This window comes from Gavia stellata, chromosome Z, assembly GCF_030936135.1.
Source record: "Gavia stellata isolate bGavSte3 chromosome Z, bGavSte3.hap2, whole genome shotgun sequence".
NCBI lineage: Eukaryota > Metazoa > Chordata > Aves > Gaviiformes > Gaviidae > Gavia > Gavia stellata.
The window spans coordinates 36,586,008-36,612,167 of NC_082637.1; the positions used below are offsets into that span (position 1 = coordinate 36,586,008).

At 42.9% G+C, this 26,160-nt stretch overlaps 1 protein-coding gene across 1 annotated transcript; it reads left to right on the forward strand.

The window, feature by feature from the left end:
* The first annotated feature begins 1,488 nt into the window (after window positions 1-1,488).
* On the forward strand, window positions 1,489-24,858 carry SNAPC3 (small nuclear RNA activating complex polypeptide 3). The gene is made up of 9 exons (XM_059833867.1): window positions 1,489-1,709; window positions 8,639-8,716; window positions 9,940-10,024; window positions 11,922-12,026; window positions 12,539-12,688; window positions 18,861-18,943; window positions 20,881-21,045; window positions 22,097-22,204; window positions 23,979-24,858. The coding sequence occupies exons 1-9, from the start codon at window positions 1,489-1,491 to the stop codon at window positions 24,124-24,126; spliced, it is 1,143 nt and encodes a 380-aa protein (XP_059689850.1). The 3' UTR covers window positions 24,127-24,858.
* Window positions 24,859-26,160: the final 1,302 nt, after the last annotated feature.

Below are 26,160 nucleotides of genomic sequence, written 5' to 3' on the forward strand. Positions count from 1 at the left end.
AGTAGGTTTCAGGGAGGACACACCAGGAAGTGAGGGCAACAGCCCTTAATCAAGAGCTTCTTCAGAGCTGGGGAGTGTCATGATGCGCAAAGGTGACGGATGAAGAAAACAGGGTGTAGCTGAAGAAGGAAAGAGAGACTGTCAATAACTACAGGAAAAATGGGCTGAAGCTTAGCAAAACTTCCATAAGGAGGAACAATAACTGCAATTAAGAGGCAGAGGTGAGATGCCATCCAGGTGTAAATATAACTGGGGGAGGTAGAAGGGCTTTAAACTATGCTGTTATTGCTAAGTGAAGCAAAATATGCTCTTGTGTCACAGGGCTGTGCTATTACGTTCTTATTCTCCCCTTAACTTTCCCTTGTGAAAGTGGCAGGCAACTGTTGTGACCTTCTTCTACTCTCTGCATCCTACCCCTTCCACACAGCTTGCAAAGACCCAGTCTCCTTTCATGAACTTTTTCTGGTCTTATCTTCACCCTCTGCTCCAACAAACCACCTGCTAACACAGCTTCTTTTTGAGTATTATTTTCATATTTAAAGAAGTAATAGGATAGTTCGGCTTGAAGCAAACGAGAAGTCTGTGGCTCAACTGGTACGTACAACAGGTGTATCAGGTTAGCTCAATCCGGAATGACTTCTGCCTCTTTCCTAACAGGTTGTGCTCACAGCAGCTTTGTCACACTGTTCCCATGGGGCATTCGCAGGTGCACTAGCACCAGAATATTCTGCAATTGTCCATTGTGGCATTCTTTGTGTATTCCCTAAAAAATCGCTCCTGGAGCAACTGGAGTGCATCATTAATCCCATATGGCTAGGAAGAAAGGCGGAGGCCAACAGATGTATTTTTTTAAAGAGATGGCATGAGCAGTGCTAGTAAAGTAAATTGTTACGTGTCTCAGGAACCTTGTTCATTGTATTACTAAATACCCTAAAGCTACAAAAGAAAGGGTTGGCAAGCATTACGTTTTCACTTTGTGAGGAGAAAATGCAATTTTTCAATAAAGCATGAGGAAAGACTTCGTACCGCTGCAAAACCACGGACACGGTGCACTTTTAATGACTTCAGACTTTTTTTACGGATTTTTTAACGAATGGTGCCAGCCACTTTCCAGCATCGCAGGAGGCGCTCTGCAGCCGCTCTCCCCTCCCGCCGCTGCCCGGCGAGGCGCCCCGCGGGCGCGGAGGCCCAGCCCCGAGGCCAGCCGCTCAGGCCGTACCAGCTCCTGGGGCGCCAGCCTTCCCGCCACTCTTCCCCCTCAGATCACCCGGCAGGCACCGACAGCACCCCGGCCGGCGACGGGCGGCTGGCAGCGTCCTCGGCAACCTCCCTCCCGCCCGGATGCCCGCCTTCAGAGGCCCGCCGCGGGAGGGCCGCGCGGCTCCCCGGGCCCGCCCACAGGGCCGCGGCGCCTGAGGCGACCGTGACGCGTAAGGGTCGCGGCGGCGGACTACAGGCCCCAGCGGGCCGCGCGCGGGCCCGGCGGCCATGGCGGCGGTGGAGGCGGCGGGGGCTGCGCCCGACTACGAGGCGGCGGAGCTGTACACCCGCGTCTTTCGTGTGGGCGCCCTTGGCCGCTGCTGGCGGCAGCAGCTGGGGCCGCCCGACCTCTCGCTGGCGGCGGAGGCGGCAGCCGCGGCGGACGCGGCCGCAGCGGCGGAGCTGGGCTGCGCGGCGGAGACGGCGGCCGAGCTGCGGGCCGTGTGCAGGTGGCCGCGGGGTCGGCGGCGGGCGGGGAGCGCGGCCCGCGGAGCCCTGCCGAGAGCCGGGGTTGCTGCTCCGGCTTCTGCCGGGGCGGTGTGGCGGTGTGCGGGCCGGGGCCCGCGGGCGCCTGCCCACCCGACGCTGCTCAGCCCGAGGGAGGGCTGAAACCACCAGCTTTCTCCAGACAGGGATTTGCGGCCCCAGTCGTAGCAGGAAGCTTTCGGCCTCGCCCGGTGCTGGTGCAGGGGAGGCCGCCCCGGGCCGGGGCTAGTACGGGGGTAGCAGATGCTGTCGCTCAGGCGCTGCACCGGTTTCTGAAGAGAGGCGGGAGGTGCCCGGGCAAAACCCTTTCTGAACAGCCTTTTCCGGGTCCGTTCCATGTGCGTTTTTTATCTCCCGGGTAAATATGAAGTGGAGAAGGAAAACATCGTGTTTCTAGAGGGCAGCGTTCCACTGAGAGAAACCTTATGTTATGGCCTTGAACTCACGAACAAACAGCTCAGCACTTAACAAGTTACTTAACTAAGTAGTAAGCAACGTACTACTCATTAGGTAAAACTTACGGTGTCTGGAAGTGTACATGGTTTTAGGAGGCCCCAGTTGCAAAATGAAAGGCATACCTTATATGAAAAAAAAGAGCCAGGCATCTGTTTGCGTTAACATAACTGAGATGAGTTCCAGTAACTGGCAAAATACATTAACTGTTGAGCTTGTCTGGGTCCTAAGCCTCTGCTAACTGTTTCTGTCAGGGCTGGTGGTGAAGTCAAAGCTATGCAAGTGCTTCTTTGTGCAGGGGATAGTGCTGTTTGCCCAAGCAGCCTAGGTGGCACTAGGGCTGGGAAAGAAAAAATGTTTTCTTGTTTTGCACTTGTAACTTCACTCATATTTGTGGGCCAGTGAATTGCAAACTAGTGTTGAAAGAAGAAGAGAACCATCTAGGAGTTGAAGCAGCAGGATCTAACATGCTAAAGATGGAAGCCCTTCAGGTCACGTGAATAGTGAGAATCATCTTTCACCTGTAGAAGAGGCATGATTTCAGGCAGTAATTCCTGCAAAAAGCATCCCAGCTGATGATTTATCTGTAGCTCATCAGTAAAGAAGACATGTCAGGGTTCTGTTGCTATCTGTATAGCTTTGTGCAAGTTCTGTCCTTCAGTTAATGTTTCCTCAAATGTGCCAAAGTATTTACCAGTGATTTCAAATGCAAGATGGAGGTTGTTTACTTTCACGTACTGAATAGAATGAACATAGTCTCAGAGTGATGCAGAAGGCATAATTTGGTAAATGCAGCTGGAATTGCACTATGTATTGAGCTGTTCTTCATGATTTTTATTTCAGTGCCCTGCATACAAGATGCATATAAAAAATGCAGGTGTTGTGTCATGGGCATGACCTTGTAAATATTTTTGGAGTTATAACCCAAATTACGGGGATAACATGACAGCAAAACCAACATTAGCAACATGTTTTGAGATACAGTCATTAACTGGACAAAGTTCAGTTGATAATTATTGTTTGTTTAAATGATGATGCTACCTCGGAGGAAGGAGAGATAGGTAGGAACATTTGTTGCTTTAGTAAAAGGCAAGGAACAGAGAATAGGAAAAGGAGCCCAGGAGCACAGAGTTCAATGTCTGAGCCAAAATATACCTGTGTGAGTGTTGTGTGTAATGGTGAGACCTTAGTAAGCCATTCAGAAATCAAGACTTTTAGGGGCATTTTTAATCAGGAAGAAATCAGCACTTACTGAATTATATCTTGCCTCGCCAACAGAGAAGAAATTTGCCAGGCGTTCTCACTTTTTTCTGATGCTAGCTTAACTAAAACAATGCTTTACTTCACATGTCGCAGTTCTGGTGACTAGGATAATTATTTACCATTACTAGGCTTAGTAAAAATAGAGGCTGATGTTAGTATTAAAAACAGTTCATGTATTCTGATGTGGCAGCAACTGTGGGAATTATTCTGTAAGCTTTACCAGTGCAAATGTAGTCTCTGCTCCTATGCTGTGGGTTATTCCCTGCAGTGACCCTGTTGCTTGAGCCTATTGCTATTTTCACTTGAATTCTAAGCAGATTTTCTACGCTTTGTTTATTTTTCCCTTCATTCATTCTGTTTTTTCTTCTGTTCTGCTTTCTTCAATCTATGGCTGCTACATTTCATCTGCTGTCTGCGTTTTCTGGTGTTACAGAGCAGTGTGGTCTGTTTGCTGCTCAGTGTACTGTGGAAAGTGGTGCTGTGTAGTGAAAGGTTTGGGGGAGAAAAAATGGACAGGCAGTCTATGAGGGTGACAGAATAGATCAGCTGGCAGTTGCTTGTTGGCTTTGCAGGAGAATGAGGATATAAACCTGCACATCCTGGTGTGACCTTTCCCCTGTGCAGGCTGGAAATACCAGTCCCTAATCTCCATGTGCTTTTACATTAAATAGTCCTAGCCTCTGGAGTCTCTCTTTAACATTGGTCAACCTCAAATGGCTACCTCTGATCACTTTCACTCACCTACTCTGAGCTGTTTGTGTTCCTTCCTTGAGAAGAGATGAAACCACTGGACTACACCAAGATCTGTTCTATGGTGTCTTGAGATCACATTTATTATTGGCGTAAATATAGCTTTCTAGGCACAGAAGCGAGAACATCCTGGATATAAACACAGATTTTTCTGACTGTGACCTACTTGTAAGGGAACTTCTGGCAAATTAAGGAGGTTTTGTTTGTGTAGAAGAGATGGGAAGATGTGGATAGTCCTTCTGTATCTGTTTTAAAAATAGTAATACATTAAGAGAATCTTTCATAGGCTCAGGATGAAGTTTTTCAATATCCATAGTTAAATCTTTTTTTTTAGAATATAGTGACATAGTGTACGTTTAAGTATTCTTGACGATTTAGAGTCTTCTGGTGAGGAGAAATGGTATAATGTTTAAATGCTGTTTAACTCTTTGTGCATCTCAGTGTGTTGTGGTTGATTTTTTTCTTTTCTTTTTCTTCTATTTTCTTCCTGTAATACATTCCTGCAAACAGAATGCAGGGAAAAAAAAAAAATCCATCTGTACTCACTTGAATTTGACTCAGTAAGAATGCTTTGTGTGCTGCTCAAGTTGTATGCAGACGATCGTTACAGAGATCGCTTGGGTTTTCATCGGATTTCAAACAGGTGTAAAATGGTGTCCTTAGCTAGGAGATTCTATCAGTAATTCTCTCAAATAACCAAGGTGTCAGGAGGGTAAAGTTTTAAGTTTTGGTTAAATGCCTTAGCGGTCTGTGAGCAAAGAGGTTTACCTTAGGATTCATTACTGGTGTTCGAGTGATTGAAGTGCTTGACTGTTGGAGATGCTAAGTTATGTTACTCTGTTTTGCCTTGTGAGTGATTTGTTGTGTACATGTAGGACAGGCTAAGACTCAAATCAATGTGGATTTTAGGTAGGTCAAGGGAGGTGAGGCTTACAGGTACCTTATTCCACTTCAGCCCTAATACACCTTCTTGTTTTATTAGAAGGGATAGATGTAAATATCTGTAGGAATGTGTTATAAAGCTGCATTAAGCTAGCATTAGCATCTTAACGTATTAGTATTTAGCGTCTTGTAGTATTAGTGTCTCAAAGGTGATGAAAGTACTGCCCTTAAAATATATGCAATATAGAAAGTAACATAAACACTGTATCTGCTTACTACAAAAATACCAGGCAGAATACTAAAGCATCTTCTAATTTCTAAAACTGAGAAGACTCATTGTGCTGCCAGAACATTCTGAGAAAAGCAAAGTCACAGTGATTAAAGGCTTCACTGATAGTCTATTTCCGTATCCAAATTTCCACAGACTTGCCTTTGGCCTTTTTATGTCTGGCCACCTTAGAATATCTTTTTCGGGGACATAAATTTCATATAACACTTTGCATGATTTTTTTCAAGTGAGACCTTCAACTATTATTCCTTGCCACTCTCCTACAGTTCACTTCAGTGTCCATTAAATAGTATGGCCAGAGTTTTCCTCTCTACTATAACTGAGTGCATGGAGTGTATTTGTCTTGCATGCAGGGAATATTCTGTGTAGGGACACGGAATCCCATGCTTGTGGCTGTCACGAGTGAGGTGCGCCCAGTGCAAACTTTGTATTGCCTGCACTTTCGTCTGTTAGGTGTATGACAGTGACTACTTAGCCTTAATTTCTGGAGGGATTAGCATATACTTTCCATTTGTAAAGCCTGGTTTCCTCAGGACCATGGATCAAATATTAGTGATGTGGTTCCAGTGGCTGCAGTGAAGTTACCCAGCAGGAGCTGCAGCGTGGCCTGTGTAAAAGGCCATACAGCAAAGCTGTGTAAGGCTTCAGTACACGTGATACAATGACATACATAATGAATTATTAGACTGATTCAAAATACTGAAAAAGGTGCTCTGTCTGTAACATTCCTTTATAAATGGAGGGTTTCTGACTTTCCAGGAGTGAGAAATGGCAATATCTGGGCTCACAAGGGTCCACGGAACTTGTCAGGGATTCAGTGGCAGTTTCTCTTTGTACTAGCTACCATTCTGTCCTTACAAAGAAAAAGAGGAAGCAGCTTACATGCCAGCTATTTTACACTGTGTCTGCTTGGAGCTGCTTTCTGGGGAGCATTAGGTTTTTTTTCCTGCAGCAGGCGATTAGTGGGCATGGTGTGGATACCACAGCCAGAGATCCCTGGCCTAGAGCTGTGGGAGGGAAGCAAAGCACAAGTATTGTTGGTGAGTTCTGACATCATATGTATGCATAGAAGGGAAATGGGAAACTGTCACCTTTGATGCAGGTGAAACTTCACAATGGTAGGTAATAGACGTTTTCAGATCCTGCGAATAACCTATGTGGTGTTTAAAGACCAAGATACACAGTCATTTCTTCAAAATGGCGGGTCGACTTGCGGCTTTTTCATGAATGGGGTCAATGATCCATGGGCAGGGAGACTTAGGTGAATAGTCCAGTCATGCTGGTGGGATGTCAATTCCACCGAAGGGTCAGTTGTGAGTTGCTTTACCTGTCATGGGCTATACATTGCTTCATTAGGTGGGCTATTCATAACACTAATGTATGCTGAATGAAGAACAGCCCCAGCTAAAAGGCTAATGCTTGCTCTCTGTTCTCCAAAGTGCTGTTCTCCTCCTTTATGTTGAATTACTATTCCTCAGCAGTGGTTCAGTCTGCACTTGATACAGGACTCACTCAGTTGTCTCTGCCTCCACTTCCTTAAGTGGGAATCTAAGGAAAAGGTTGATTGTTTCCAAGAGGTTGTAACTAATTGCTGCATAGTTTCTTTTAAAATGGTGCTTCTGAAGGAGTCCCCTTTTCTCAGGAAGAATGATTTTCTGTTTGAGATAAAATCTGTCGGACAGGAAGGTTAAAACTCTTTGTGTACTGCTAGATGGTAAGAAGCTAACTAACCAATAGTAAATTCAAATTATCTTCAATACAGAGTGACTCTATTGGGTCATCAGAACTAGGCCATCTACCCACAACCAAAATTTTGCCTTCTTAGTTTGCTTATTATTTCCCAATTACTGTATATTCCTATGCAGTTCCTCTCTAAAGGCTTATTCATTACTGCAGTGATAGTATTACCTAGCTTAGTATTGTTGACATGGGGAACATTGTAAGATTATAATGAAAAGGAATATAATCAAATCATATATTATATAAAGAATAAATGATACACTCCAAAAATTTTTCCTGGACTTCACCAATGGTTCGTTTGTCCCATAAAGAGATTGGTTTGCACAAGAGTTTGCTGGGATTCAAACTGCATATGAACTTAGGCAGTGGTATGAGCCCTGCCTTTATATAGTCCTCGAACAGTAGCAAGACAAGAGAGATCAAGTCTGATTCAAAGCAGGTGATACTTCTCAGTTTTAAGTAATATTTTCTCAGACTATTTTTAAGTTGGATAAAATTCTTTTGTGATTAATACGAAATTATTACTGTCTTCGAGTCAGCATTATTCTGTATGTTTCTAAAAAGGTAATTGATACTATTATAGTGTCTAATCTGAAGCCTTCAGATGGATCATTTGGTCTGTTTCTGGAATGGCGTGGGGCAACCTTATGTCAGAAAACTGTGGCAGGGGAGCAGATATGGTATCCCACAGGATTGATTTTTTTGTGGCATGTTTATGAGAAATTCCATCCTCATTTATGTTATGAAAACCTAACATTTATATGTTCAGTTTAAATCGTTGCTGCAGCCAAAAGCAGTTCCAGTTTTGCTTCCCACATCCTGCAGTGATTTGCACTACAGCAAAAAACTATGGTTAGCTATACTTTGGATTCTGTGCAAACACAAGAAGATTGAGGGTGAAAAGGGTCTGAGGATGGGAAGAGGGATACAAGGAAGAGTGGACTTGTCACTTCTGGCAGAAGTGTTGTCTTAGTCCCACTGGAAGAAATGTGGCATAAATTAATGCCTTAACACAGCAGTGGCAGCTCGTGTAAATGTGGTGGCTTGCCCATGTTTGTACCTGAGGTAGGGGTGTTAGCTTTACCGTAGAGGTTGAGGTTGATGATTCCTTTTCGTTGAATCTATTTTGCCATATATCATCGGCAAATCAGAGTAGGTGGATGAGATTTGAAAAAGTCAAGTGGCATTTTTACTTTATAAAAAGTATTTGACACCTATTTTGGATGGGGCTTGTTAAACCTCTCTAGGCAGCTATGCTCCGTTAGGCAGAATGCAAAATAAAGATAAAATTTACCCAGTCTCTGTGAAAGCCAGATATAAACTCTAGGGCTCTTTGTCTTCTGATTCTTTATCTTAACAACCATACTGCCCTTTTGCCCTGATTTAGGCTATACAAGCTATGTCTTGTTTATTCACATTTTGCTGTCTTTGTTCCTTTTAAGAATAGCTTAACTGATTTTTGTTATGAAGTAAGTCTGAAAAAATGTATAATAGTTATTTTCTTTATTGCCCTAGCATTGATATGTTAATGTCTTCTGATAAAGAAAAGGACCCAGATGTTATTCCTGAAGATAGCAGTCTGCTAACTCTTCGGTATGTTGTTGCGGTGCACTCACAGTACCCTGATATGGGGTGGGGTGGAAAACACACACAAAAGTATGGCCGGCTGCTTGTTCTGTTTCCAGGCAATGGTGTGCTTTCTGAAGCAGTGTCCAGAAATACTCTAAGGGCAGAAACACCAGCTTATGATAGGATAATTGGCATGAGCCTCCTGCTTGAATGTTACTTAGGAATTTTTTATTAAGATATACAGAATATGCCATCTTTCTTACTGGAAAAACTTGGAATTTCTGGACCTAGGTACTTCTGAACTCGGGCCTAAATTTGGAGCATGCAGAAAACTTCTCATAATCATGTGCAGAGGTTTCTCCAAAGCCTTGTGAAATAAATCTGTAGCTCTTACATCTAGTAACCCACAGTCACATTTTAACAGCCCAAGTGTAAGTACTGAAGTTGTAGCCAGATACCTCTTTATCTGAACCCACTCTTTATAGAATTAATTGATAGTACTGGTGCATTTCAGTGTATGTTAAGTTTCTAAGTTAGTGAACTTTGAACTCATACTTGGCCAGTTCACGCCTTTGCTGTACTTGAATTTCAGTTTGCATAGTACTAATGTAAAGAAATGTGTTAAGGTTGTGATCAGTGTTAAGTTTGATTGTTACTGAAAACCTTCAGGAAAGTCTGGAGGGTAAATAGACTTGTCCTGGAAGTTAAAAAGGATTTGATGTTCATGCAGTGGCGAAATACATGTATCTTAGTGGATAGTCTATGTATGATACTCTTTCTTCTACAAATGTTATTGAAGTTTTTTTAGAAAAGTATCTGTATCATGGGGTTAGGAATATTTATGGGTTTTTTCGTATTTTTTGCTTGAACATGAATTTCTCCAAAGTGGGAGGGGTAGTTGAAACAGCTTCCTCAAAGGTAACAAAGTGTTCTTTCTGGGAGAGCTTCTTCAGACAATGTTTTGTTGTTTTTTCTCGTAAGTGTAAAACTATGCACAAACAACCTGTAATTAGCAAATAAGGGGAAAGATAAACACAACCTGAAATCCACAAGCTGGTCTGTGTACTACCAGGTTTTATGGGAGCCAGGAGACAAGAGTATCTTAAGTTAGTCTGTCATACTAAGGCAGCCACAAATCCTGCTGTTTGAAAGCTGCACTGTAATAGCTTGTGTTGTTTAATAATATACGTAGGGATTCTGCATGGAAGTTTTTGAATGAAATTTTGTCCTGTGTTGCCACCCCTCAGAATTAGAAAGAAGGCATTAGAGAGGAGAGAAGAAACAATTATTGTGGATCGGGCTTGCAGACAAGAGACTCTTGCTTATGAGATGGTAAGTTCCCTGTCATCTTGCAGGATCTCAGGACAGTTCTGCCCAGCCAGAATCCAACTTCTGGTTGCTTTTTTTTTTCATCGCTATGAATCTCTGTACACTGTAAATGTTTGCAGGCATGATTTTGCAGGTAATGATTAAGATTAAAGACATTTTATAGAAAGATAGGACAGAAACTCTGCTCTTACAGTCTGTTAGTACCAAACGTAGTAAGGAGGAACTCCAGCTCATTACCGCTGTATGACTGCTTTCATTTGGTTGCTACTCAAGCATTGTGTAGGGGATCAAGCGTACTGAGCATCATGTGAACTTACGCATTTTGTCTAGCTCTATGCTAATGTTTTTGCTCCTGGAGTCCTGTGTTGGAATCTAAGCTTTAATGTGTAAATGATTGTGAGCTAGTTTCTGTAGTGCTGAAAGAGGAAGACAGTAGGAACATAGTGGCAGTAAGCTCCTAATTCTGAGCCTTGTAACCCAAGTTTCTCAGCCATTCTGAGCTTTCAGGAACGAAGAGTGTAGTGATCAGCCCTTCAAAAGTCATCTTGGAATTCCTTTAACTATTCTTCGTACCTCTTTTTTTAAGATTTCTTCACAACCATTAAAGTCCTAAACAGGAAAACTTAAGTTCTTAAATTTCACAGTGCTGGAGTCCATGGCTTGAACAAGCAAGCCATGAGCTACTGTAAAAATTAGGGATAGAGGTGTAGTGAGGAAGGAGCCTCACTTGTGACTTAAGTATTTTTTCCCCTAGAGGTTTCCTGGTCTGTCATGAATGATTTTGTTTCAACTGTCCAGAGGCCCAGGCACATGATGTAAACATCATGCATCAACTGAGATGCAACAACTGTGTTGGGCTTTTAGCCTAGGGCATATCTGAGAAAATACTTGCAATAGAAATCTTCATAAAGGGTTTCAGTGAGTGGTGTCTTACTTCTGTTTCTGAAGAACGATCACGTGGTCAGTTACTGCATCCTTTAAGAAAGCTGTGGTAACTGGTTTGTGTGTCAGAGCTGGTTGTGACTACGGTGTCCTGGAACAGGATGAGAGCAATAAGAAACGTGAGTTTGGAATGTGTCGCATGAAAAAGGGGGATGCAAGGGACAGAGCACAAGTGTCTCTGAAGTCTTGCAGCAGTACATGCTTCTGTTATTAAATCTGAGGAACACTTTGTGCTGGTGGGAAGTGTTTGTGCAGTCAGTATTCTCTCTTGGTTTGTTGAAAAAGGAGGAAACTGACTGCCACAGAAAAGTGCCCTCCCTCAGTCTCACAGCTGGGCTATGTCTTAAACACAAAGTAGGATGGAAATGTGGAAATGCTTTCACTTCTTTTCTCAAACACAGTAGGGTGGCAAGGTCAGCGCTGGATTTTGGGTTTGGATTTTGGAGAAATTGAGACCTCCAGCTATGTCAAGCTTCCCTAATAAGAGGCAGTGTTGCACTAATTTTTATTTTTATATACTTCATCCTCTTTCTAGATTGGTCTTTGTCAAGTTGAGGTTTGCAGTCCCCCTTTACATGTGAAAGCATTCAAAGAGCATTTCAGAGCATTAAGTGATGGAAGTTGATAGTAGTTGGGTTCCATGAGGGCAAAGTGGCAGGAGGCTTTATTTCCTTTATGCAGGACTTCTCAGTAGCCAAGGAGTAGCCAGCTGTCTCGTAATTGCTGAAAGCACCTCAGCTTCTCCAGAGCTGAGGAATGAAGGATATGCTTGAAATCAGTAATTACAGCGGTTTCTTACCTTTCCATCTTGGAGGAAGTAGGCTTTTATCAATTCAGAAGGCTACACAGTCAAAAATGAGTTACAGTTAGAATAACGTTTCTCAGACTTTTATCCAGGGGCTATGATACATAAGTGGTTGCCAATATAGTATGTATATATGTATCTTTATTTTTCCAGGAGTCACATGCAATTGGGAAGAGGCCAGATAATCCAACAGATCTAGTTGAGGAGGGCGAACTACTTTTAACTCTGAACATCTTCTATCCTGTCATATTTCAGAAGGTTGGTACTAAATTCTCTAGGTTATATTCTGGTGTCTCTTCCCTACTCAGGTAACATCTTGCTTTCCCAAGCAGTTAAAATCAGTGAGTCCACTGAGGGAGTTGAACAATGGTAATTTCTTAAGGCTTTTTCAGAATCTAGCTTTCATTCTGTCAGTGGTTTATAGAAGGAAATTTTTACAATAATTACTCAGCGGTTAATTGATTTCACAGAAAGCTCAAAATCTGAAACTAAATACATGAAAACTACAGTACTCCTTCTGGATCTGGGTAAGTGTGCTCAGACTTTCTGTCTTTCCTGTACTTTCTGGTGGGGAATGTGACTTGAGTTTCTGAATAAAGTTAATAAATGTCAGCCTTAGGAGAGGCTGAGGCAAGATGCTGTTTAAAATCTTGTACAGAGAGGTGATGTGCCATGTGCTGCCATTAATGACTTCAAGCTGTCAACTGAAGAGCAGCATTGATGCTGATAAGTGATTTTTATTTGAAGCTTGTATGGTCTTTTCTTCGTAGCATAAAGATCACAAACCCTATCAGACAGTCCTCGTACTGGGCAGCCAGAAGCTCACTGAGCTGAGAGACTCTATTTCCTGTGTCAGTGACCTCCAGATAGGTGGCGAGTTCAGCAGTCAGCCAGATCAAGCACCAGAGCACATCAGCAAGGTAAAACCTTCTATTTGGAACCTTCTACATGTGTAGGAGCTTCAAAAACATATAGGACAGAGTGAGGCAATGTTTTGCTTTGTTTTTTCTTCAGCACTAAATTAGGCTGCATTGGTTCTGCCTGTGGATGGCACTGCAGAACTTTCTGGTGGCATTACCAAGCTGAACTGTTTTGTGTGATGTCAAGAAAATCATCATTAATGCCACCGCTGGGAAGTAGTAACACTGGCAGTGAGTTCTTGCACAGATGTGTCCCTGTGGACTGACTTTACTTTGAGCTATGTTCTAAAACACCAGAGGTAATAGAAGGCTAAAAGTAGACCATCCTTCCTTTGAACTTACATCCTTTGGCGTTTGCAGCTGGTTGTTGATCAAAAGTAGGAGTGAAGATTATTCCCCTCTCCCACAATTGCCAGCTGTTCTCTGGGGATGTGCAAAAGGGGTCAATAGAGAAAAAGTACTCTCATTGAAAATACTGAAATTGCATCATTTTGATAATATATTTTTTATCACATATAATATATATCATATCACAGAATGGTTGAGGTTGGAAGGGACCTCTGGAGGTCATCTTGTCCAACCCCCCTGCTCAAGCAAGACCACCTACAGTCAGTTGTCCAGGACCATGTCGAGACAGATATTTCCCAAGGATGGAAACTCTACAACCTCCCTGGGCAACCTGTGCCAGTGCTTGGTCACCCTCACAATAAAACGTGCTTCCTGATGTTCAGAGGGAATCTCCCGTGTTTCAGTTTGTGCCCATTGCCTCTTGTCGTGTCAGTGGGCACCACTGAAGAGAGCCTGGCTTTGTCCTCTCTGCACACTCACTTTTTTGTATTTGTATTTGTGTATGTTAACAAGATCCCCCCTGAACCTTCTCCAGGCTGAACAGTCCCAGCTCTCTCAGCTGTTCCTCATAGGAGAGATGCTTCAGTCCCTTCATCTTCATGGACTTTCTCTCCAGTATGTCCCCTTGTGGGACTCTCTCTCCAGTATGTCCATGTCTGTCTTGTACTGAGGAGCTCAGAACTGGACACAGGACTCCAGGTGTGGCCTCACTAGTGCTGAGTAGAGGAGAAGGATCACCTCCCTCAACCTGCTTGCAATACTTTGCCTAATGCATTACAGGATCCCATTTGCCGCCTTTGCTGCAAGGGCACATTGCTGGCTCATGGTCAAGTTGATGTCCACCAGGACCCCCAGGTCCTCTTCTGCCAAGCTGCTTTCTAGCTGGGGAGTCCCCAGCATATAGTGGTGCATGGGGTTGTTCCTCCCCAGGTGCAGGACCTTGCACTTCTCCTTGTTGTACTTCACGAGGTTTCTGTCAGCCTATTTCTTCAGCCTGTCAAGGTCCCTCTGGGTGGCAGATCAATCATCTGGTACATCAGCTGCTCCTCCCAGTTTTGTGTCATCTGCAAACTTGCTGAGGGTACACTCTGCCTCATCATTAATGAAGGTGTTGAACAGGGCTGGACCCAATATTTACCCCTGGGGTACACTGCTAGTTACTGGCCTCCAACTAGATTTTGTTCCACTGATCATCACCCCTGGGGCCCAGCAGTTCTGCCAGTATTATATATTAATAGTATAGTATATTATCAATATAATGTAAATCAAATAATATATGTTATACAATCTGAGAGAAACCAAAGGATGTTACATATTTGTATACATAATAGTGAAAAGATGGCACATTCTTACTCAAGGCGACTGAAAGACATCCCGGATACTAGTCTTTTCATTTATGTGAGGTAAATGGAAGAGTCTTTCTACCAGTATCTAATAAAGCACTAGCTGATTATTTCTGAGACCAGTGATTTCTGAGACCCTTATCCTGGGCATGCAGAGGAGTCATGTGAGGCTGTCATGGCCTCAACAGGGTTGAGGTTAGGCTTCCTCTCATCAATAATTTCCCCAAAGTAAGTGCATGCCACCATGCCTAGCCTCCCAGGAGGAGCTGTTAATGAGTGGTGTGCATTCATTCTGTTTGTTTGTTTTCCCCAAGCATGATTATGAATTTACAACTTGCATTGAAGTATAGGCTCAGTGTGTGCTAAGTCTCTACAATAAAATTTGCGTGTTGCTTCAGCAGACAGATAATGAGCTGTCAGTGGGGTAGAATTTTATTCCTTTCAGTCTAGGAAGGAAGTGGCACCATGACTTGCCAGAAGTATGTTAGCTTTTCTGAATAGAGAAAATAACTTCTGACTAATTTAAGGATCTTAGAGGCTGATTTAAATCTGAATGGTGCTCTGAGAGTCTGCAGGAAAGATGCTGTGTAAGTAAATTAGCTGCTGATGCCAGCTTTCACCTCTCTTGAAGTGCGGTTTGAGTACACAGGCTGAGTGAAAGGTTCAAGTTGCTGCTCTCACTGGTTAAGTAAACAAGTGTAGCTTGCTTGTCAGCTGATACAGAAAGAGTAAGAGAGACTTCTTGCATTTTATTGGTGTACATAGGTCTAACTTCTCTTTCATTCCTGCTACTTTTGGGTTTTGTGATTTTTATTCTTTGCTTTTTCTTAATTGGGCAATGATTAATGGGATGAAATTTAACAAGTCCAAATGCCTGGTTCTGCATTGAGGGTGGAGTAATGCTGGGCACAAGTATAAACTTGGAGAGGAGCCCTGCAGAAAGGGATCTGGGGGTGCTGGTTGACAGCAGGCTCAGTTTGAGTTGGCAGTATGCCCTGGCAGCCAAGAGGGTAAACCACATCCTGGGATGCATGAAACACAGTATAACCAGTCAGTCGAAAGAGGGGATTATCCCACTGTAATCAGCATTGGTGTGGCCTCACCTTGAATGCTGTGCAGTTCTGGGTCCCAGAATTTAAGAAAGATGTGAAGGTCCTTGAATGTGTCCAGAGGAGGGCAACAAAGCTGTTGACAGGACTGGAAGGAATGTCCTGTGATGAGTGGATAGGGACTTTGGGCTTGTCTAGTTTGGAGAAAAGGAGGCTGAGGGGCAACTTCATTGCTCTCTACAGCTTCCTGAGAAGGGGAAGTGGAGAGGGAGGGGCTGATCTCTTCTCCCTGGGATACAGCGGCAGGATGTCTGGCAAGGGTTCAAAGCTGCATCAGGGGAGGTTTAGACTGGACATTAGTAAGCATTTCTTTACCGAGAGGGTGGTCAAACACTGGAACAGGCTTCCTTGAGAGGTGGTTGATGCCCCATGCCTGTCAGTGTTTAAGAGGCATTTGGACAATGCCCTTAATAACATGCTTTAACTTTTGATCAGCCCTGGATTTGTCAGGCAGTTGGGGCTAGATGATCATTGTAGGTCCCCTCCAACTGAAATACTCTGCTCTGTTCTATTCTGTGCCTTTTTTGGTTTCATTTGGTTTTTTGTAAACAAACACCTTAGTCAAACCAACATCAGAGGGATGTTTAAGAGAACTGGGCAATATTGAGGTATTTAGTCCACAAATACAGATACTTTTAACAAGGATCCTGGATCTTCTATGTGGTTACTACTACTGTTGGCTCAGGACAGATTTGCGTGTTAGCTGTATTGCTCTTGCAACAAAGGGGTTTTTTTGGTTTTGCTATTATTTTTCTTCATCAAAATGTAATAAAGTACCTGAACAATATGGTTCCCTGCTTGCTTTGGGTTTTTGATCTGAGGCATCTCCCTGCTTCAGGATCCACTGCAGAAGGCTGCCTCCTGCTTCTTATAACTGTTTCTTAAGCCCTGTACAAGTGTGGTGATTGGTTTGATAATGTACGCTGCTATCTGGCCTCAGTCTTTAAGGGCTTATAGCACAAGCCAAAACAACACCCTCTTATATGCCAGAAAGAACTTGGAGGATCACAATTTAAAGGTAAAAAAATTACATGGATAAAAAAAGTACAACCTTTCCTGGTCATCTTCTCTCTGCTTAAGTTACTTGTTTGTATAAAGGCAGTTACGACAGCAACAACGGAAGATGGAAATTATGGGAAGCTGATGTATGCCTTACCTAAACAATTACTCCTTTCTTAAATGTTACATGACATTTGTATCTAAATAAAAAGCTTGTATGTTTTTTCCCCTCTTGATTTTGGCTGTGTATATATATATCATGTAAAACTGTTCCATTTTTTTCTCCTATTGTGTAGCTGTTTTTAAGTTGCAAAACCACACACAATATTTTGTATAGAATCATAGAATATCTCAAGTTAGAAGAAACCCATGAGGATCATTGAGCTCAACTCCCTGCTCCTCGCAGGACTACCTGAAACTAAACCATATGACTAAAAGCATCGTCCAGACGTTCCTTGAACTCTGACAGGCTTGGTGTCGTGACCACTTCCCTGGGGACCCTGTTCCAGTGGCCAATCACCCTCTCATTGAAGAACCTTCTCCTAATGTCCAATCTGAACTTACCCTGACACAGCTTCATTCTGTTTCCTTGTGTCCTATCTCTCGTCACCAGAGAGAGGAGATCAGCACCTCCCCCTCCACTGCCCTCCTTGAGGAAGTTGTAGACAGCGATTAGGTCACTCCTCAGCCTTCTCTAAGCTGAACAAACCAAGTGACCTCAGCCACTCCTTCTATGTCTTGCCCTCAAGACTTTTCACCATCTTGGTCGCCCTCCGCTGGACACACTGTAGTAGTTTGATGTCCTTATATTGAGGCACCCAAAACTGCACAGAGTACTCAAGGTGGGGCCGCACCAGCGCAGTGTAGAGTGGGAAAATCGCCTTCCTCGACCGGCTAGCTATGCTGTGCTTGATGTACCCCAGGACACAGTTGGCCCTTTTGGCTGCCAGGGCACACTGTTGACTCATACTCAACCCAAACCCCCAGATTTTCCATGGGGCTGCTCTTCAGGCTCTTGTACCGCAGTTCATAAAAGTACAATATGTCTCTAATTTTTAGCTTTAAGAGAACAACTCTTGTGGATGTTGTTGTGCAAGCAGTCTGGATAGATAAACAGAATGAGACTTGATTGTGCTATTTCAACAAGGTGTTTTGCTGTTCTTACTTGTTTTGTTCCTTCTCAAGAAGATGTTTGCAACTGGAGTCTGCTTTTTTATGGATGGATATGATTTTACCTAAACAGTTCTGTAGTCCTGCTGCAGAATTTACTACATGGGAGGCTCATGGGTTAGATCAGTTTCTTGAGATTATTTGGAATCTGATGACTCTTGCACTCCTGGTATGAGTGCCATAAATTGTTAACTATCCTTGATAAGGAAGACTGGTACAAATGGCCTGTCTGCATGTGACAAACTTCGTAATTAAGGGGGAATTTTGAAGGATGCTAGATTTTCTTCTGAGCCCCCTGAAGTGAGGTGATTGGACCTTGCAAAATTGCATGTCTGTCTTGTTTATGTAGATGTGACCAGGGATTGCTCCCATGTGGCTGTCTCGTGTGTGTGTGCGTGCGCGTGCAGGGGACAGGACTGCAATAATTCCAGCAAAAAGTATTTTGTGATGTGGTCTGTCCTGATCAGGTGTACTGGGTCTGGCTGGGATGGAGTTAACTTTCGTCACAGCAGCCCGTGTAGTGCAGTGCTTTGCATTTTTGGCTAAGCAGGGTTGATAAGCACCAGTGTTTCGGCTATTGCTGAGCAGTGCTTGCACAGCCTCAAGGGTGTCGATTAAGGTCCCTTCAAGGCCCGTGGGCTGGGCGTGGGCAACAGACTGGGAGGGAACGTAGCTGGGATAGCCAACCCCAACTGACCAAAAGGGTATCCCATACCATATGATGTTGTGCTCAGCAGTAAGAGCTGGAGGAAAGGAGGAGGAGGCCATCCACGGTTAAAGCGTTTGCCTTCCAGAACTACCACTTTGTGTGCTGAGGCTTTGCTTCCCAGGAAGGGAAGTGCTGCGCAGTTGCTTAATTTGTGCAACTTGTGCAATGACGTTTGTGTTCTTGTTCTGTGTTTTTGTAGAAATCTGTAACTGCTATGGTGAGGATAGTAGTAAGAGAAGAGCACTAAAATAACCTGCAATGCCTTGTGAATAGTATCAGCAGAGCAGCTGCGTAGCCGGACATCATATAAGCCTTGTTGTCATATCAGCATCTAAAACCCATGCAAAGCTTTTCCTAGAAACCTGTAGAATGAGTCTTTTAATATAATTTAGATACCTAAAGTGCTTGGGTTTTGACATGTTCTTGTTTAAGGTGTTTAATCTCTCATAACACTAATGCAGACTTATCTCTCTTTCTTTCTTTCTCTCTCTCAGGATCTCTACAAATCTGCTTTCTTTTATTTTGAAGGCATCTTTTATAATGATAGAAGATACCCAGAGTGCAAAGATCTGAGCAGGTACAGTATTTGTAGATGTTGACTAAGGAAAACCTTAAAGGACAGGAAATATATTTCATTTTGTTTATGATTTGTGGCGTTTTAAGACTGGAACGTCTGGCGTATGAAGCTAGAATGGACTTTTTGTACTATCTTTTCATGTTGAATTGATTTTTACATGGAAGTTTAACTTTACTTGCTCTACTTATTCCTTCCACTCACTTCTGTTCTGAAAAGGGGATGAATGCATTTTTTCCACTGCAAATCCTGTTTTGCTCTGTTGGGATGGGTTTTCTGTGGAAGATGCCAGGTGCCAGTCTGTACTGGCTTTTTAATTGCCCTCCCTAGTTGTGATGACCACCAAAAGACTTGCCTGTGAGGTAGAAGATGGGTGTCGCAGGTTAGTCCCAGCTGGCAACTAAAGCACCACATAGCTGCTCGCTCACTCCCCCCAGGTGGGATGGGGGAGAGAATCGGAAAAGTGAGAAAACTCGTGGGTTGAGATAAAGACAGTTTAATAGGTAAAGCAAAAGCCGCGCAGGCAAGCAAAGCAAAACAAGGAATTCATTTACCATGTCCCATATGCAGGCAGATGTTCAGCCATCTCCAGGAAAGCAGGGCTCCATCACGCGTTAACGGTTACTTGGGGAGACAAACGCCCTCACTCTGAATGTCCCCCCCTTCATTCTTCTTCCCCCAGCTCTATATGCTGAGCATGACGTCATATGGTATGGAATATCCCTTTGGTCAGTTGGGGTCAGCTGTCCCAGCTGTATCCCCTCCCAACTTCTTGTGCACCCCCAGGCTACTCGCTGGTGGGGTGGTGTGAGAAGCAGAAAAGGCCTTGACTGTGTGTAAGCACTGCTCAGCAGTAACTAAAACATCCCTGCTTTATCAACATTGTTTCCAGCAAAATCCAAAACACAGCCCCATACTAGCCGCTATGAAGAAAGTTAACTCTTTCCAGAAAAAAACAGCACAATGGGTCAGAAAGAAAACAAGCTCAGCTGTGTGGAATTCATTTGTTCTGGTCAGTCCTGAAAATATGCTGTATGCCTTCATAGTAAAGTCAACAAGGGGACTGTGTGACTGTTAGGAAAAGAAATCTGAGGTGACATTGCCAAGAGTCTCAGGTATCTCTTGTTTAGAACTATAGCTCACACTGGTTGAGCACAAGTCATATCCATTTAAACTATACATAGTAATTAATTTTAAGAAGTATGGGCTTGCTGACACAGTAGTGAGATTTAGGAGATGAAGATGTTAAAATGGATGGTATGGAAGAGCTGTGAGTTTGGACTCCATCCTTCTTATGCCAGACTTGGTGTGTGACTTCAGAGAAATTAATTATTTTGCTCCTTCTCTTTGTGTCCATGAGCAACAATGGTCTTAATGGAAGGGCTTGTGATAACATACACAGTTTGTGGAAGTGAAATGCCTTATATGTAGGAGTGTGCTGAAAAGCGAAGAAATAATTGCAACAGTGGCCAGTGCCCTTCCAGTGCTAAATTTTGGAAATGTAACTGTGCAGTTGTCAGCTTTGTGTTTCTCCTTGAAAAAAGCAAAAAAGGCTTTTTAATACTTTAAAACAAAGTTATTGACCCAGGGAGCAAAAATCACCTGCTGGTAACTTGAATTATTGGAATTCTTGAGAAGTGTCACGCTGCAAACTGCCTGACCTGCATGGGTGCCATCAGGAGCACTCTGACTAGAACTCCTGGGGAAGTTCCCTGGTGGGGATTTAAAGGCAAGTGTTCCACAAGAACACTGCACAGTTCTATGGGGTTGTGGTATTGCTGTGAAATCACTTTAAATTATTACAAAATGTTGTGAGCTGTTTTGATTTCCATTTTTTTACCTGTGTCCCAGTGAAGACTTTTGCATGTCCCCCAAGGCCTTCCTTTTCTGTGCATCCGCGTTTTATAGTGTTGCTATGTTGGTGACCTTTCTGTTTTCAGAACAATTATTGAGTGGTCAGAATCTCATGACAGAGGCTATGGAAATCTTCAGTCTGTTAAAATGGAGGACTACACATTTAATGATTTGTCCCTCAAAATTGGCTTTCCATACCTTTTCTGCCACCAAGGGAACTGTGAGCACATCGTTATCATCACAGATATAAGGTAAGTTACTGCTCTTTGGGAGTCCTTAGGCAGTTGAAAGCAAGCCTTCTGTGGACAAACTTCAGACATTAAATGCTGAACGTTTGTTAGACTAACTTTAAGATTCTTCTGCTGCCTTCTGCAGGGCTTATTTAAGATTTTATTCCATATACATGTGACTACCTCTGCTAGGAAGAAAGTAATCTCCCTTGCATATTTTTTTAAAAATAATTTGTCTGCATAAAAAGACTGCTTTCTAACTAGCATGGCATGACTGTGGTATGGGAGGAATAGCACCCACAGTGAAAAGCCCTTTCTACGCAGAGCCAATGTGTGGCAGATTTACATACTGATTCTGGAGCACCAGGGAGCAGAACGCTGTTAATGGCTCTGGCTAAAATCAACTGGACTTGTTAGTTTAGACTTGGTGCTAAGGGACAGGAACTGAAAAGAGAACAGGGTGGAAATAGTGGGCTAAGCTGGATAGGCAAGGGAGAGGAGGAGAAGGCAATAGTGTCTGTGAGGTGGGAACCACATGAACAGTAGAACTATTGTCCATACTCTGCTCAGTGCATAACGGGTAGAGAGAGTACTCCTCTGATTGTCTGTGGTGGGTGACAGATCATTTTCAGTTCCCAGAAGCCTGATGTACCTAAGCATTGCTACTAAATGGTGCCTCCCAAGAGAAATACAACCAAAGAAGGGCATAAATATTGCAAGTAGATGATCTCAGGATTATAAGACTCTAAACATTCACCTGATGATGTTTTTGCCTGTTAGTCTATGTAGGAGATACAAGCTTTGGAAAGATGGTCTAAAATACATGGTCTGAAGACTTCTGAGTGACTACACAGACTGAATTTACTCCCGACCATAAAATCTACAAATGGTGCAACTAGCGGTCTATCTGCAGGTCTTCATCTGTGTTAAGAAATGCTAAGCAGGATTCTAGTCATAGTTTACACAGGAATTTAAATCATGCCTTGTCTTCCATGTCTATTCTTATGTTTAGATGAATTCCAACGTGGCTGAGTCTTTATTGTATTTTATGTATTTATTTATTTCCCTCAAGGCTCATTCATCATGATGACTGCCTGGACAGGAACCTCTATCCCTTGCTAATCAAGAAACACTGGTTATGTACCAGAAAATGTTTTGTGTGCAAAATGTATACAGCCAGGTATGCTACATTCTCGTTCCTTTGAAGTTGTGTTCTTAAATAAGTCTTTCTAGGTGCTGCTACTAACTTAAAAAAAAGAAAAGCTCTGTATGTATTTGATAAGGTGTGGGAATAATCTTTCTTCAAGTATTCTGAGATCTTACTCTTCAGGCTGTTGTCCTCTCCCTACCCAGGAAAAGCCCTCCTGCAGGTAGCGTTCATTTGGAGATGATGATTCAGGATGATCAAAAGAACTGAAATGATGAAGAGGTTAATTATTTGGCTTAGGTACTTTTGCATACATAGAGCTCAGCTTTCAATCAATTTCTTTTGAAAAAATCTTAATTTTGTGGGAAAATGCTGTATTTTTCCCCCATGACAAGACATGTGGTTCCAATTTATTTGCCAGAAGTCATACAGAGCTTTCATTAAATCTAGCATCTAAGCAGAGGGAAGTATGTATCCGTCCAACTTTAATACAGTAAGATCCAGAGATTTTTAAAAGGCATGTAGCTTTCCCCACAGGTAAACTCCTAACCTCTACTGGAAAACTCTGTGCTGTGCAGCTGTACTTGAAGGAACTTTTTGTGGTACACAGATTTTCTGCAATTAAGAGAGCAGAATGTAAACTCAGTGCTTTTTATACACTTTAGTGCTGTTTACTTAGATGTGAGAAAGCCTTTCAATAGACACAGTAGAAATTTCTCTGAAGGAGTTCTACGGACTAGGCTAGGCTCCCTGATTTTATAAGTCTGAATGATTTATTTACAAAAACACCCACTGCCCTTTTTTCCCCCAGGGCAGCTTACACTCTCAGCCTCAGTTTGACACAGCAGCTGTGCCCTTGTTATCTTCCTTGTTTGGCCGTAGACTTCCCTGGAATCAGGCAAAGAGCCAATTCCCCTTATGATGGGAACCCATCCTAGTGTTCCTAGGAGAGCCCCTAGGATGCCTTTACAAGTGGCTATAATCTGTGAGGCATTTGGCCATAAGGGGAGGTGGAGCCAAAGGGTCAGTATGGGGGAAAGATGGAAGGGGAGGGCATGACCAGAGGTGATTAAATGCATTGAATTAAAACCAGGATTAAGCACTAAGCTTAAGTGGGGAGATGCTAAACCATGGATAGCAGAGCTGCTTTGGCTGGCTGTTGTGCATGTTCTAATCTGTGCAGATAGCATCTTTAATCACTACAGGCCTTGAGCTGTTGTGGCCTCTGAGTCCTACCATTAATTAATTGCTCAGTGACGCAGCAGGCCCTCCTTGTGCTGGCAGCTGTGTTCGCATTAACTTCAGTGTGTGCTAGAGTGTGCAGCAGTCCTCTCCATGTCTTGTCTGCATCATCCAGGCCCTTCTTTTAGACTGGTAAATGGATTTGGTTATTACTCAGAGCAGTTTGGGTCAGTCACGTGTCTGCTCTGTATCACAGCTTCTTACCTTAAGGGAAAACATTTATCTTTTATGACTTAAGTGGCCATAGGGTGGATAGAAGATTCCTGTTGATCTTTTTTTCTTTTTGGTTATGCACTGTATCAGCTATGCAGCTTTGAGGGGTTCCTCAGGAAGTGCTGCTGTAGCCATGTAAGATAGCAGCTGGGATTGACACTGAATGGGTTTGGAGTTTGGAAAAGAGCTGCATGTCTGGGGTGGGAGATACGCCATATAGATAGTACCTGGTCACCATAACATTATTACGGGTGTTTGTTGCTGCCATCCCCAACTCTGAGTAAACTGTGGAGATGTTTGTCACAAATGTGTTGGACTCGCATGGAAATCACTTGTCTGTTGTAACCTGCAGGTGGGTAACCAACAAAGACAGTCTGGCACCAGAGGATCCTTGTTTCTTCTGTGATGTTTGTTTTCGGATGCTCCATTATGATGCAGAAGGCAATAAACTGGGGGAGTTTCTTGCGTATCCTTATGTTGATCCTGGGATTTTCAACTGAAACTGACATGAGCCAGAATTAATTCAATGAACTACATTGGTGAATCTGTGGTTCTGGCTGTTAAAACCACCAAACAGCTTGAGTTTTGAGCATATTGCTGGGTTTTGGGTTAGGCTTTTAATCCTCCCCCCTGAGGTGGAAGGAGCCCTTGGCACTTGGAAGTCTTTCCAGTGTGCTTTCCTGAGTAAGTAAGTATGATTTTAAAAAATAAGTTAGCTTGGAATTTTTTTTTTTTTTATTTTTATTTTAATCAGTTTATTTTATTTTATTTGTATCAGTTACATTTTTTAATACACTTTGACAACAGTACAGTAGTTTGGAGACTATGGACTCTAGAAGTATGGATGTATAAAGACAGAATACCTTGCAAAAGCAGCCGTGATTTTGAGAAGTTCTGTGCATCCAAGGCTCTGTTAACCTCAAACGATGAGAAGAACATGGTCTTCGGGCATTGTACCTTGAGAACTCTGGCAGTTGTCATCTGTGAGAAAGCAGGGATAGCACTGAATTTGTGGGGAGGAGAACGCTTTCTGAGAGAGAAGCTCAGAGTGCTTGTTAACTTCTAAGGTCTTTCCTGCAGACGGGGTGCTTGCATCTGTGAGCTGCTGCTGTCCTTACATTCTGACTCTGAGGACTTATTCCTTGAAAAGTAAACTATATTTCACCAATTACTGAATTGTAACCTGCCTTTCAAATGACTTTGTTAACTGTTTACAGTGTGTGAGGTTTTAAATGTTCCTAAAGTAGTGTTCATTGTGTACTTCTTTTTTTAGTATCATTCTGTTATTGTAAGTATTGTTGGTTTTTATTAAAATGTGACCAATTTGTACTTGTTAGTCTGATGTTAAGTTGAAAGTCTGCTTGCCAAAACAGAATATACTTATCTAGTGCCTTTTTAAAGTCACTTGGAATTCAGAGGATTTTAGTGGAGATCTTTGCTGTTTAGGAAAGCTGGTAGTGCTAACTGCTTTTCTTTTGAAAGCTTCAGCTAGTTCTCAAAAAAAGTGTAGTTCTCGTTGGTGTAAAAGACATATGACTGATAACCTGCATACAGAAATGTATTTGACAAATTCAATTCTATTCAGGTCCTGTAGCTGCAGGTTCTGCAAGTGCTTACTTGATTATCTTAGATGTCTTGAAACAAAAGTGTCTTAAGCGTTTGCAGGACTTCATTCATCACTCCCATATGTGACTGCTTTCCAGTGGTGTATTAGGTCACGTGAACATAAATATGTGCTTTTTTTAGGACAAAAGAAAGGTGATTGTTTTTTTTGGTCTTGTAAGTCAGCCAGCTGTTGGCCTGTATATTTTGAAAGCAGAGTAGTGAACCAAGCCCTTGTGACAGCAGGTAGTGGTAGTTCTCTTACCCTTCAGGAATGTGCACAAGAGGGAGTGCCCAGCCCACCACAGCTGTCGCCAATTAAATGGCTAGGGCTGGACAGTCTTGTGGTGCTGTAACAGCTGCTTTAAAGATCCCCCATAATACAACTCTGGTAGCAGCTTCAGTATTTGCCTCGGAAGTTGCTACTCTTCATCTTTCCCTGGTCTCCTCCTCTTTCAGCTGGTAACATACGGGCTTCCCAGTCTTCTTCAGTATTGGAACTGAGATCATGTAGACAGCTGGCATGATTTCTAAAGATATTGTTTACATGTTTGATGGCTTCTTATGCTGAATTCTAAGGCGGCAATCAGTAGGGGTTTTTTGTGGGGGGAGGTTTCTTTCTTTAGCAGTAGGGAGGAGGGAGTGGCCAAAATGTGTATTTATTCTTTCATTAAACTAATTCTGCCTTGGTATGCTATCTTTCACCCAATCCATTTACCTTCTTTCGAGTAAAAAGTTATGGTCAAATATATTTCAGAATTGCTGTCCCTGCAGGTTAAGAAATTTTGTTAGGGACAGTCCTGTACTGCTGGTAAAGCAAAGAGAAGCTGGCCACAATCTGGGTGTGGGAGTTGAGTGCATCCTGTGTTTAACCACGGAACAGAGAAGAACTCGTATTAGAAGCTGCTGTTTGTGTGTTCTGGTCCTGTTTC

Coding starts and splice junctions, on each gene's coding strand:
- SNAPC3 (XM_059833867.1), top strand. CDS start 1,489: ATGGCGGCGGTGGAGGCGGCGGGGGCTGCGCCCGACTACGAGGCGGCG. Junction 18,944..20,880: donor GAGTGCAAAGATCTGAGCAG/GTACAGTATTTG, acceptor TTCTGTTTTCAG/AACAATTATTGAGTGGTCAG. Junction 21,046..22,096: donor GTTATCATCACAGATATAAG/GTAAGTTACTGC, acceptor ATTTCCCTCAAG/GCTCATTCATCATGATGACT.